The following is a 13,031-nucleotide window of genomic DNA, read 5'->3' as shown; positions in this document are numbered from 1 at the left end:
TCCTGAATAGATTCATTCATGAAAGTATGTTAGCTGTGACTCACATATTGCTCATCAGGGTAACGGGTACATGCTGACAGTAAGTAGCAGTCGGAGTGGAACAGAGAGGCAGCTTCATCACACACGAAAAGGCCGGTCTAACGTTCATTTCCCAGCAGAAGCATCTTTCCGTCAAGAGGTTTATCATGAGCAGCACGCTGCAAGAATGAGCAGAGCCTTGGGACACGGGAGCGCTTACCCCAGGCGCCCACCCACGTCAGCAGTGACTCCTCCACTGAGTCACCGAGAACAGTTTCAGATGCCATATATATTCACCCAGCTGCAGTTTGCTACAGGAAACTGGTTAGGAAAATCAATTCGAGGGTTTTATAAAGCTGATTTTCAAATATTGTAATATTTATTTGCACATTTTTTTCTTAATATTCAAAACATTAAAAACAAACCTACATGAAATTATTTGTTTATCTTTTTTTAAAATAAACTAAACAACACCCTGCTGCCACATAGAGGTCAAATTTAGAAGCAGAATTTACACTTGAGTACTGAGACATAACTTGCCTCCTTTTTCTTCATGTGTAATTTGCAACTAATTAAATTGCAAAAGAATCCATTCTCACATTTGTGCAGGGGTAATTAGTATCAGAAAGTCGTGAATAGATAAATGTCGCTGTTGGTAATTAGAGTCTTATAGTGCTAATCATACTGCATTGTGAACTTTTGCATTCAGAATTACTGAAGACTTCTGATATTTGCAGGTGTCCAGCAGAGCACACAACAGGTGATGTCTCCGTGTGAGCGTTTGCTTTGACTGCTCTTTTCAGAGGATTCCTCTGCACAGAGGACCGCTTTCTTCGTGAAGAGGTGACACTTATGTAAGCACGGTGACAGCCCCGTCCCCCGCTGCGTGTAAAGTGCACATATACAGTTCACCGTATGTTTTCAGATTCACACTTACACTGTACAAGCAAAGGTGATCATTAATGTATGTAAACAATGAAGTATTTGATTAATTTGATATTAATAGTGCTTATAATAATTAATCCCCTGCCATGTTTTTTTTTTTATATTTTTTTGTTTTAACTAAATTTGGTGATAATATTATTTTTTAATTAGTAATTTAAAAAATGACAGATAGCAAATATCTTATTTCTGTGCCATGGAGCATTATTATAGAAGACTTGTAAGCAAACTTATTGATTAGAATGACCGTGGGTACTGTAGTTTAAGAGTCAGTCTCATTCATACCCTTCTGCTATTCGACCAGGACATCTGTAGAGCTATTTTAACGGGTTTATAACAACCGGTCATTAAAACTGGAACCAGTTTCAAATATGTGCAAGTCTAAAAGCTTTAATCTAGAAAACATCATGCTGAGGAAAAAAATACTATGGCTAATTTAGAAATGCTGTCATCACATAGTTTGTCCAGCAGAGCGCCTCGGACTCCATTGTGGCCCAGAGCTGAATACATACATATATATATTCACCAAAGCGCCAAGTTTGACTGGAAAAAGTCCCCAGCAAATCTCCTTTTCATCATAGGATTTTCATTAGAAGTGCTGGGAATTACAGAACTTTTGAATACTGCCAGCTTTGAAACATGCAGCTCCTAATTTGCAGAAACTGCACTTTCTCTGTTTTTCTCAGTGTTACAAGGTTTTGTTTCTGGAGATGGACAGCAGGCAGAGTGAGATGTTACTCGTGGAGGCCAGATGTGCACGTTTAGATGAAGCCTATCACTAGTTCTGCTTTCATGGTAAAAGAAGTCTTGTAGCTGAAAGCTCCAGATGGGCAAAGGCAGTGCAAAGACCAGCCTCGAGAGTGCTGTCCATCAAAAAACAGCCTCACATGTTTTCACTCCTCCTTTTGCTCGGCTTCGTGATATGAGAAATGATGAAACAACCTGCCTTTGGACCGCACTGGTTTTTAGATGAAGGTGCAGTAGTTAGGAGCTGCTGTCTCTAAGCTTTTCACACGTGACAAATCTGTTTCAAGGCACCTGAACTCCTTAGTTATCTCTGACCTACCAGACCTACTTAAGGCTTCTCAGTCAATAGCTTTGCACTGCCTGGAGGATTTGGCTCAGCTAAAGTTGAACTGAGCTGCAGAGCAGCACATCAAAGCCCCACCCTCTGTGAGTCGACCAGATGTCCCATGGTCATTTTTAAACTCACACCCCGGTGCATGACATGGAGCAGTGAGCAAGCATGTAGACAGAGCTGGATGGGCCGCTTGGAAATTGGAAAAGGAAGCCTGTATTTATGAGGTGGTTTGAGGTGCTGTGTTAAGACAGGCTTAGACTGCCACTCTGCCTCTGACAGCTCTGTTTCCCCCTGAGCTGTGGTGACCAGAGACTGAGTGAGGTGAAGCAGTAAAGGCAGGAGGCCTGTCAAAGCACACTCAGAACCAAGATGGACCCAAAGTGGACTATCTTAAGCAGGTGATGCATCGAATCACATTACCAGAAGATGCAGAGCTCCAGCATTATCTTTGCTGACCTCATACTTCCATGATTAAAAACAAATAGGGAGCGCAGAGTTTATTCAAAAGCCAAAACCTCTGCTTTTCCTTCATGGGCAGCAAAAGCATGTAGGAAAATTAATGAATAAGTGTAATCTAAGAAATAAAGATGCTCGGGTTGTACTTTTTTACTGCTTACCTCTGTCAGCCTCTTGTTTCTTTGTTCCATGGTGACATCATCAGGTTTTAGAGTGCCCCACTGAGACTGAAAGCAAGAGGTTAGACGTGTGGTCTTCTCTGTGCCGCCATCTTAACAAGCCCCCGAGCTGCACTCAGAGGGAAGCCGCACATCAAATCTGTCTTTCCGTACCTCAGCTAGAGGCAAGGTGAGTGATCTCCCAGAGCAGCTCTCCTCACCGCTCCCTCTGCCGTGGTCGGCCAGCCCATGTGAGTCAAATTATTGTAATTGAGCAGGGGTGTAGTCGGGTGTGAGGTGATCTCTCTCTTCACCCCCTCCCAGCCTCTTTTCTCTCTCTTTTTTTTTCTCTCAGTTATTTCGGCACATGTTGTGAAATGACCAGAAAGCATCTTTTTTTCTCTCCCCCCTCCCTTTCCTCTAACGCTGCCTGTAACACAGAAATCAATTAGCTCTTTTCAAGTCAGATCAAAGGCTCAATACACCGTCCAGAGCTTTCCAAAACCTCCCCGGGACAATTAAGTCTCCCTTTGGACAAGGACCAGACTGGACAGATGAAGGGAGGCTGCTGCCACTGTTCGTGTCAAGTAGACATAAACGGGCGGTTCTCTGGCCCTATTTCAATGAGCTTTCCTCTAATTGACCAGTTCGTTGTGCATTATTGTGGCAGTATGATGGTTTTAATTCTTCGTGGCAGAAGAAACACTTCATTTTAACATACTTGTGCTGTTTTTTGCCACGTGGCCAACACGGTACAGCCTCTTCATCCTGCATGGAGGCGAGGCACCCTGACTGGCTTTGACTGGGTCTCATTTGTAGTCATTTTGAGTCTGAAGACATTGCAAGGGATTATGATCATTATCTATCTTTTTGCATCTGTTTTGCACTTGGTTTTGTATCTGTTTGCTGCATTTTTTGGTCACTCTTTGCAGCACTTTTGAGTCGTCTTGCAGTTGCTTGCATCTCTTTGTGGTCGTCTGTTTGCCTTTCCGACAAGGAATGTTAAACCTCTGGGCCTGCGTCCCCCCCACCCCTCTACCCTGCGGGCCCAGTACTCTCACTCAGTAAACCACCGGTGCTGTGATGGCACAACATGCGACATCTAACTGATTGGACAAGGCAAAGTGGATGGAGTTTTCATCCACAGACAGGTGCACTGACCCTGTCCACCCTCGAAGGTGCCACTTGCATTTTATTGGACATTTATGGCCAGCCAGCATTTTTTAACAGCCACCTGGATGCAATAAAAGGCCAGCTCCTGAGCTCTGTGGCTGCCCAGAGGATTTCCCAGCAGCTCCCGCGGGACCTCTGGCTAGTTAAGATGTTTATTAAGCTGAAAGTGGTCCAGTGGGAAAACACAGCACTTCTGAGAGATTCGGGCCAGCAGTTTTCTTGTTAGTCGGAGCGCTCCCTGGAGGATTGGGTTTCTTTTCCTTTCAAACCTCGCAGGGAGGACAGGGTCAGTTCACAGGGCACGAGGTTGACCAACTGGTAACTAGGCACATGAACCCAGGAATGGAAATATCTAGAGAGCATCAAGGTCAGCTTGGAGTGATTCCCACAGTTCCAAACACCAAGTATGTCAGCTAAAAGCATCCGTGTTGTGTTTCTAGAAAGTTCAGCGAAAATACAAAGGGCTGCATCTATCTGTAACAGGTCTTAGCCTTATTGGCTGGATGAAGTTAAACTGCAAATGGCAAAGTGCACTGTACTTAAATATTAAAAAGAAAAAGCTTATATATGGCTTTTACAATGCACAACTGGGGTTATTGGACCAAATCCTCTTTCCAGAAGAGCACGGTGAAATTAGTTGTGCTTGCTGTTTGACAGATCTTGACCTCACTAAGCTCTGCTGGATCTCTAGTTCAAAGCCCCGGTCTTTAGCCTCAGGCACTCTGCCCTAATAACTTCATTTTGCCTCTGTTTTGCTTTTTGAAAATTTTTCAGCCAAATACACACACACACACACACACACACACACACACACACACACACACACACACACACACACACACACACACACACACACACACACACACACAGGAGTTTATAATAACCCATACAGGAAAAGTAGTAGTTAAAATTTCTCCTTTACCACTCGCCTTGATAAATATATGTTTGGCTCATCTAATTTCAACTTTCTCTTCAGAGTCTCGGGTGAACACGTTGTGAACTGAGCCGCACAAGCAGGCAGTGATGGGTTTTTAGTGCTCTCTGCCTAATGTTCAAGACAGATTAGAAATGTTCGCCCGTGACAGATGCTGTCTAGATCTTCACTACCAGATCCACCCAGCTGCAAAACATCTGGCGGATTTCTACCTTTTTCTCTGAAGTGCAGCCTATTAATGACACACCCGCAATCATACATGTGCACGTGCACACACGCGCGCACAGCGAACACATCCACCATGTTTGATTGTGACAGGGAAATAATCACACATATACAGATGTGTGATTGTAGGGAGTTTTTTATGGCTGCTGGCCTCGCCTGGAAGATTTCCTGCATATTTTGTTGCCATTGCTGTTTTTCACATTTTAGGTATCATTTCTTTGTATCTATTGTTGCTCATGCAGCAAAACATGGATGGAGTTCTCAAACTGTTGCCATTTAAAAAGGAGCCATTCATATGTAGGTCTATATCATGAGACAGTATCTTAGCCTAGTTTAGCCACAAAGTCTGCAGTTTATTTAACAGACACAGACTTTTTTAATATTCCACATGAAGTGCTATGGTTGCTGTTAATGGCACACATTCTAAAGTCATGCCCAAACATTTTTACGAAGACAATTCCACTGAATAACACGATGAAAGGAGCTGCAGTTCTTGCTTGGGCTGAGACGCTTCTGCAATAAAGATGAAAACAACCACGTGACAACAAATACCATGCATCCTGCTCCACCACGACAATATAACATCTGTTGCTTATGTTTTAAAGCCAAACTTTTAAAGTGTTTTTTTAAAGTGTTCTCATTGTTTTGTTCTGGTACTGCACACACTCTGCACCTCTGCATGGGAAATTTAATGGCCCTCGTTGGACGAAGGCTTAAGATTCTTTAGGAACTCATCAACAGAGAAAGTCACAAATACATGTGTGTGTGTGTGTGTGTGCGTCAGATGGAGACATTTGGAGACCATGGTTTAATTTAGTTTGAAATTGCTATGCAGTAAGTTGTTCCTCATGTGTCTCAACAGCTTAGGCTCACATGAAGACTTTTTGGCCATCGCCTGTGTGTGAAGTTAAACAGAAAGGGAAGAGGGAGATCCCCACATCACAGAATAGAAAGATGTTGTTATTGCTGGGCTTCATAATGTTCATCTGTTGCCATCTGTGGTCCAACTTTGACCAGCCTTTTAAAATGTTTTGGAGATAATCCGTTCGAAAATGAAAAGTAATCATTAGGCTTTCATGAAACATTTTGATATTTGTTTTTTATTATTTTGCATAACCCAGTGCAGAAGAGGCCTTATTCAATTTGCATTTTTGTAAAAGAAAAGAAGAAAAACTATGAATCTATGATGTGCAAGTGATAGTAATTATATTGATGTTGAAAGGAAACGTTTATTTTCTTCTTTACTTTGGCATCAATGCAGCCAAATTACAATAAGTTTAAAAAAAATATATATTAATTATATTTAGAAAAGAAAAAGATGATCACAGAAATTTTAATGGAAATAATTCAATAACTTTATGTAAATTCATGAATTAATTACATATAGTTATATGCTCCTATTATACTCTTAATCTTTAGAGAAGATTGCCATTTTTGCTTTGGTAATTAAATGCTCGGTGCGACATTAACTCGCAAGTGAGAGGTCCTTGACTTCTGCAAAAGTACACAGAAGGTGTGCATGCTTTTTGTTGTGTCTCGTGAACTGTGATTGAATAATACAAACAAAAACTCTATCAAAACAATATGTAGGATGAGGCAAAATTTGAAAAGTAATGCATAAAACACAAATAATACAATAATATGGTAATAATACAATAAGAAACATGCTTTCAGTACTTATTTATAATATATAAGTAGTAAAATAGTTTAAAAAATTATATTTATTGTTAAAACAAACAAAAAAACAGCTGGCTTTCTTTGCTGTTATAGTTATATAGTTATAGTTATAAGTTACATGTTTTTTATTCAGACTGAACTGAATAATATATTTTAGATTTGTTTTTAAAATGATGATGTTATATTATATATATATATATATATATATATATATATATATATATATATATATATATATATATATATATATATATATATATATATATATATATATATATATACACACACACGCACACACACATATATATATATATATATATATATACATATATATATATATAAATTGATAGAAACAAAAGAAATGCAGAAATAATAATATAAGACATTGTAATTTTATTATTAGAAGTACGGACATTGAACTATACATTTAAATTTCTTTGTAAGAATTAAAGCAAGGACTTTTTAAACATTTTGGACGCCCATAATAAGTAAATAAATACATAAATAGAATAGAGTATACGGGTGAGAGTTCTTGTAGGACAAACATAAAGTTAAATAAATAAATAAATAAATAAAAACTATATGTATATACTTCACTGAAAGCCAGACACAGTAATAACAAAATTAGTTAAAGCAAAATTAAAACGCTGTGCTCACTTGGTTTTACAGAAAACATTACATCACATTATCTTTTATTACTGTAGTGTATTTACAGTACATAAATAAATAATGTGTATTAACCTGTTCTTTTGCGTTCTCGTGTTAATGTACCTTTAAGAGACGATAAAACGTTGCCGTGGATGAGCAGCCACTGTTGTACTTGTTAGTTTTGTCCAGCAGGGCGTGCTGTTGTCATTGGGATAGTGTGTATTGTGGCTCTCTCTCCAGCGTCGCCTTATAGCTGTGAATTAATATGTGTCCGGACTGAGTCAGGAGACCAGGTGCATAAATCTGACTCGATCGTGGATCACTGTCATCAGATGAGCCGGTCCGTCACGAAAACCGACAGCGCTGCGTGTAAGTGCGCCTTAAAAATGACGGTGACTTATTAAAACGTTCTTAAACGATGCTTTTTGGCTAGCAGCGTACTTTTCACAAGATTTGCTTCCTATTTTAGGAAATGTAGACAAATACAGATAGTAATAATCTCAACTTTGAATTACTGTTCATAAAAATTACATCCAGTATATCATTAGAAGTGCTACAGGTATACGCGTGTGGCTAGAAAGTGGGACTATATTTTTTACATATTAGCTTAATTCGATTACAGATTTAATTTGCTCACTGCGTCATAGCAAATGTAGCCTAAACGCAGGTAAACAGATTTCTACCGTAGTTTTTTGTTTTTTTGGGGGTTTCTTTTTTTAAGAAAGAAAGAAAAAAAAGTTGTATGTCAGCTTGCTGCCACGCGGGCCTGTCAGGCCATTTGTCAGGAACTCAATAAATTTGTCAGTGGAGGAGGAAGAGAAAAAAAGCAGAATTCAATAAATCATAACATAAACAAATCTAGCCATGAGTTGACAGTGCTGTATTATACTTTGGCTTAATCCTCGGGGAGCTGGGATTATCCTGCACTGGGCTATCATTTTTTGGGGGTGGTGGTGATGGCGGGGCTGCCTCAATAAAATAAGAAAGGCCGTGTGGTTCAATGTGGAGTAAAAAGCGGGAAAATGTGACAGAGTGGGTAGAAAGACAGTTCAAATGACTCCTTTGTTATCCTGCATGGTAACATATATGTAACTACACCAACGATTTGAAGAATAGTATTTAAAATAATGGCATGTAAAATACAAATAAATAACTAAATAAATATTTAAAAGCGAGGTAAATTTAGTAGTCCTATATCCCGGCTCTCACAGGCCGATGGGGCCCTGGGCTGTCTCACTGTTTGTTGTTGCAGTGGTTCACTGACTGTTCACTGTCTGAAATCACATTATAGCTGCATGAATTTTTTTAGCCCGTGAAACCAACGAAGAAGTGCAGAAAACATTCAGTATCCCAAATTAATTTACCGCTGATTGATCGGAAATTGACGCTCAAACCTTTATAATAATCCTCCCTGTTGATCCACGAGGCTCAGCCTGTCCGTTGACTTGATGGGGAGAAAAAACAACAATTGTTTTTAAGTGATCTCCCTCTGAAACTCTGTCACAGCCACAGTAATGGCCAAAAAGACAAAAGAAGAATATGACACATTTCTTTCCCAAGTTCGCTGAATCTCTCTAGGCTCAGAAACTGCCCGCTGCTGCTCAATGTGAAGGTTTTGTAGGTGTTGAAGTGCAGATCGGCAGCAACAACAAAAAAAATAAAGGAAGTGTGTGTGTGAGCGTTTTTTTTTTCATTCGAGTTTAAAAAAAAGGGGGCATCGTGGAGAGCTTAGACTCATTAAAAGATCAAAGTGAGTTAACTATCAAAGTCTTCAAGCCCTGCAATTTAGGGAGCCATTATGGCTTTGGTTTGCTACCTCTGAGGATGTGAAATGCTCGTCCCAATTTCGCTGAGGTGTTTTATTTATTTTTCTAAAGAAAAAAAATCTTATCGGCGAGCTTTGTTTTAGGAATAATTAATAATATGAGCGTTTTAGTATAAATGAGCCTATAATGGTAAAGAAAAGGGGGGATTAGATGAGGTGCAGCGCAGTATTACCGGCCCACACATGCGGGGTGATATGGATTATAGTTTTACGTTTTAAAGGTGAGACTTTGCGTCGCTGCATTGATTGTAGCCTCCGGGTTTAAGCAGAGCAGGCCGGGCACTGCTGGAGTTATCCTCTGAGCTGGAAACTGAATGAATTGTGAGCGCCTCCCAAAAACACACCGCAGTGTAAATGTAATTAAAGCAGAACGATTGTCCGTATTTTTTGTGCCCATATTTCATTTTTATTAAATTTAAAACGGTGTTTTAATTTAATGAAATTATCGTAATTATTTCGTTCCCTTTCCTGCAGTAGGCTTTCTCTTCTCTTTTTTTTAATCGGCCTACACTGATTAATTATGATACATTAATTTTACTCCTGCGAGTGGGCTGTATTTATTTCCTTTCTTCCTTATGCACTTTCCTTATATATATTTTTTAAATTCTGCCTTAATGAAATTGAAAAGTTTGACTTTAAAGAAGGCAAAAGTTTGCGCAAAAACCGCAGTTTTATTTTGCTTCAAAGAAGAAAAAAAACTTTCCTTCCGCGATAATTCCAGTGTGGAATCACGTTTTTGCTACTTCCCCAATTGAAATGAAAATTATTATTAAAATTATTATTTATTTATTTTTAATGTTTTTACTTTCAGAATTATTAAGTGAAGCCTGAAACCAGAATTACAGCGAACTCCTGCAGGAACGTTAGCCTCTCTGAGGGCGCATTATAATGATCTCTTACCTTTCCGATGGACGTAACAGTTCTGCTTAGCTTAAAGTAAATTGCCTAACTTTAGGGACCATTGCTTTCTGTTCTGCACACCTGCTGCAACGTTTTTTTCCGCCCTGGAAGGCGAGGGAGGGCTTGTCATGTAGTGCCTCATTAAAACACCGCAGGCTGAAAGTCGGCGGATTGATTTATTGAATGAATGTTTGATGTCCTCATTCACGCGAGTGACCTGGCCGATAACTGCTAAATGAATGGAGGGAGGAGAGGTATCACATGCTTTTCTTCCTTTCCTTTTCTTTAAATGTATTGATTATATTGTATTGGTAGTCCTCCGCTCCTAATGCTGCTTAGTGGTAAGATAATCCAATATAGTGGGCGGAGGTAATTGACCCCATGTTGATAGAAGCGCTGGAAGGAAACCAAGCAAACCGGGGGTGGATGACTTCATGAGTGGCAGGTATGTCCTCATTTTAGCAAGAACACGAGTCCTCCGATGAGAAATGCAACGAATTTAAATATTTATATTAGATTTCGGTGTGCTGTAAACATTTCTGCGATGGTTAAATCCATCTAAAACTGCCACTGTTGGTGAAATCTCCTCTCTGCGCCTGTGTTTTAGTGATCGGCAGCTGTTCTCTTGTTGAACAGCAGAGGGCAACGCCAACAATCTCTTCTCTGTTTCACCAAACTGGGCTACAGGTCATCGCCTTGATGCTTCACAAAGGCTGTAAGAAACAACACACAGCAGGCCTTTGGACTGAAGGTAAACACTGGCTGTGGAGATGTGATATACTGACATATGATTTTTTTTTTTTTTAAGGGTCCATTTTTTTTTCCTGAGAGGAAATATTGCATTAAATTATGTAAAAACAAATACCTGTTTATTTGCACAGTTTACTTAAAAATATATTGTTATTATTATTATTACGTGGAACCGTTATGACACTTTAAATAAAGTCCACAAAAAGCTATAGCTCACCCCAGTATAATATAAATATAATATTTACTATAATATAATATTTACTGTTCCCCGGCCTTCTCCATGTGTCCACTCTTTTTTTTGCCTACCCGGGGTGTGTAGCTATAGAAGTATATTACATTGTGCCACGCAGCGTGTCACGGGACACAGTGGACGATCTCATTAGCAGCCCTGTAATTTCAGGCAGGCCTCAGTGTATTAGGGTACCCCTCCGCAGATTTTTAAACATCTTGATCGCACCTTGGATTTTTTTTCTGATAATGTCTGATTTTTTTTCTATTTGTGAAATCTGAATTCATGGGTTTTTATTAATGTACCTTAAAAAGCACGTGGATTTTTTTTTTAACTGATAATTTCAAGTATTTGTAATATGGGGGTTTGTTTTGTTTTGCTGTGGGATCCTCACATTAAATAATAATATTAATAATAATAAAATTAAAATAAAGATCAGTTCTTAAATAAGAAGGTTGTATTTATTGTCAGGAAGATCGTGTCAGTTATTATTTATTTATTTATTTATTATTTTTCCTCTCTGACCTTCCTTAAGATGAATAGCTGTGGTTGGCAGAGGCGACCTCCGTGCCGGACAGCCCGCTGTTATCGCCACTGATCGCCAGGTGCATCAGCTGAAAGGCAACAGCAGCTTCCACTGGAGACAATACACAAAAGAGCGTGGAAACACAAGCACACACATACACACACTGCCTAAATTCATATGCATTTTTTTTCACAGTATATAACAAATGTCCACTGAGTCCACGGAGGGCATTTTATGGCATCAAAAAGGCGCATTATTTAATCCACCACACAATGTAATAATACTTCAATTGTGTTATTATCTGTATTATTATTGTTGTTGTTGTTGTTATTATTGCTATGATGGCAGGTCAGGCCTCAGTAAAATATCACTTTGGGCTGTCTGCTTTAGGTTGCCTGTCTGTGTGTTGTTATTGGACTGTGTGGAGCTCACTGTACTCTGCTCCAATAGCATCCCAATAGCAGTGAATGGAGGACTGAAAAAAAAAGTGTAGCCATGCATGCAGGAGTGGGAGGATCTACTCGCTTCAATCTCGATCTCAGACTTTTGCAGCGACAGGGGCACAACCAACCAACCGTCTCTGTTACTTCCAAAGAGTTACTGCCGGGACATCCTACACACACACACTCATACACACACGCACACACACACACACACACACACACACACTCTATACTATCTTTGGATTTGTTCTCAACTTTTACTTCTGCGCTTTTTTCCTTGGCGAGACTGTAATCCCGTGAAGACATTTTTCCAGACTTCTCCCGTCGGCTTAGGGGCGAGAAGATAAAGCTTCCTCGGTCCTCTTATCATAACAGGTGACTGTTCAGAGTTTCCACAGTTTCTTATTAGCTTTGTCTTCCTGCACGCTTCTCTGACACATCAGGGATTTACATAGCCAGCTTTTAACTGCCTTTACCTTTTAGCCATTGCGAGCACAAAGTCGAGTTTTTCCTCCTCACAGTTTAGTTTATTTTCCCCTTTCCTCCTCCGAGCTGCAGGCTGTATCCCACACGGATCTCAGACGGCTTCCTACACAGCATTTTCCCCCCTCCGATCAGCACTGTGTGCCCGGGATTTTCGTGTCACGTCTGACCGTATTCTTATGGATATTGCAACAGGTCTGGTGTCACTGGAGCGCCTCTCCGCGGGTGAACAGTCCGAGACGTGCATCATGCTAGACGGCATTAAAATAGAAGATCACCCCCTGCGATCGGGACAAGCCACACTCGGAGTTATGCTCGGTGAGTCTTCTTTTTCTGTTGTGTAAATTACTGTGATCTGCGCGATCAAACGCTCGCTTGTGTTTGGATGTCATTATAATATTTCATTTTCTTTTCTCTGCATGCGCCCACACTGCTGTTTATTTCCTGATATCAGTTCAAAAGTATGCAAAATCGACGAAAGGTCGCACTCATGTGTGCAAATGGATATAATAACAGATCCAGATAAAGAGAAATAGCCCCTTTAAAAAATGTCTCTCTCTATA

General features: G+C 39.8%; 1 protein-coding gene across 3 annotated transcripts in view; it reads left to right on the top strand.

Moving 5' to 3' along the window:
• Window positions 1–7,601: 7,601 nt before the first annotated feature.
• Window positions 7,602–13,031, top strand: part of lmx1bb (LIM homeobox transcription factor 1, beta b) — a 52,839-nt gene continuing 47,409 nt past the window's right edge. The window contains exons 1-3 of one of the 3 annotated variants that reach the window (XM_080895026.1): window positions 7,602–7,681; window positions 10,645–10,788; window positions 12,664–12,786. In XM_080895026.1, coding sequence (XP_080751152.1) covers window positions 7,645–7,681; window positions 10,645–10,788; window positions 12,664–12,786 — 304 coding nt within the window. In that variant the 5' untranslated portion in view covers window positions 7,602–7,644. Of the gene's footprint in view, window positions 7,682–10,644; window positions 10,789–11,576; window positions 12,361–12,543; window positions 12,787–13,031 lie in introns of those variants that run through there. The other 2 variants (XM_080895024.1, XM_080895025.1) reach the window with 2 other exon arrangements.

The sequence above is a fragment of the Rhamphochromis sp. 'chilingali' genome, assembly GCF_963969265.1.
Source record: "Rhamphochromis sp. 'chilingali' genome assembly, chromosome: 10".
NCBI lineage: Eukaryota > Metazoa > Chordata > Actinopteri > Cichliformes > Cichlidae > Rhamphochromis > Rhamphochromis sp. 'chilingali'.
The sequence above is the reverse complement of the archived record's forward strand: the minus strand, read 5'-3'. Positions and strand labels throughout refer to the sequence as shown.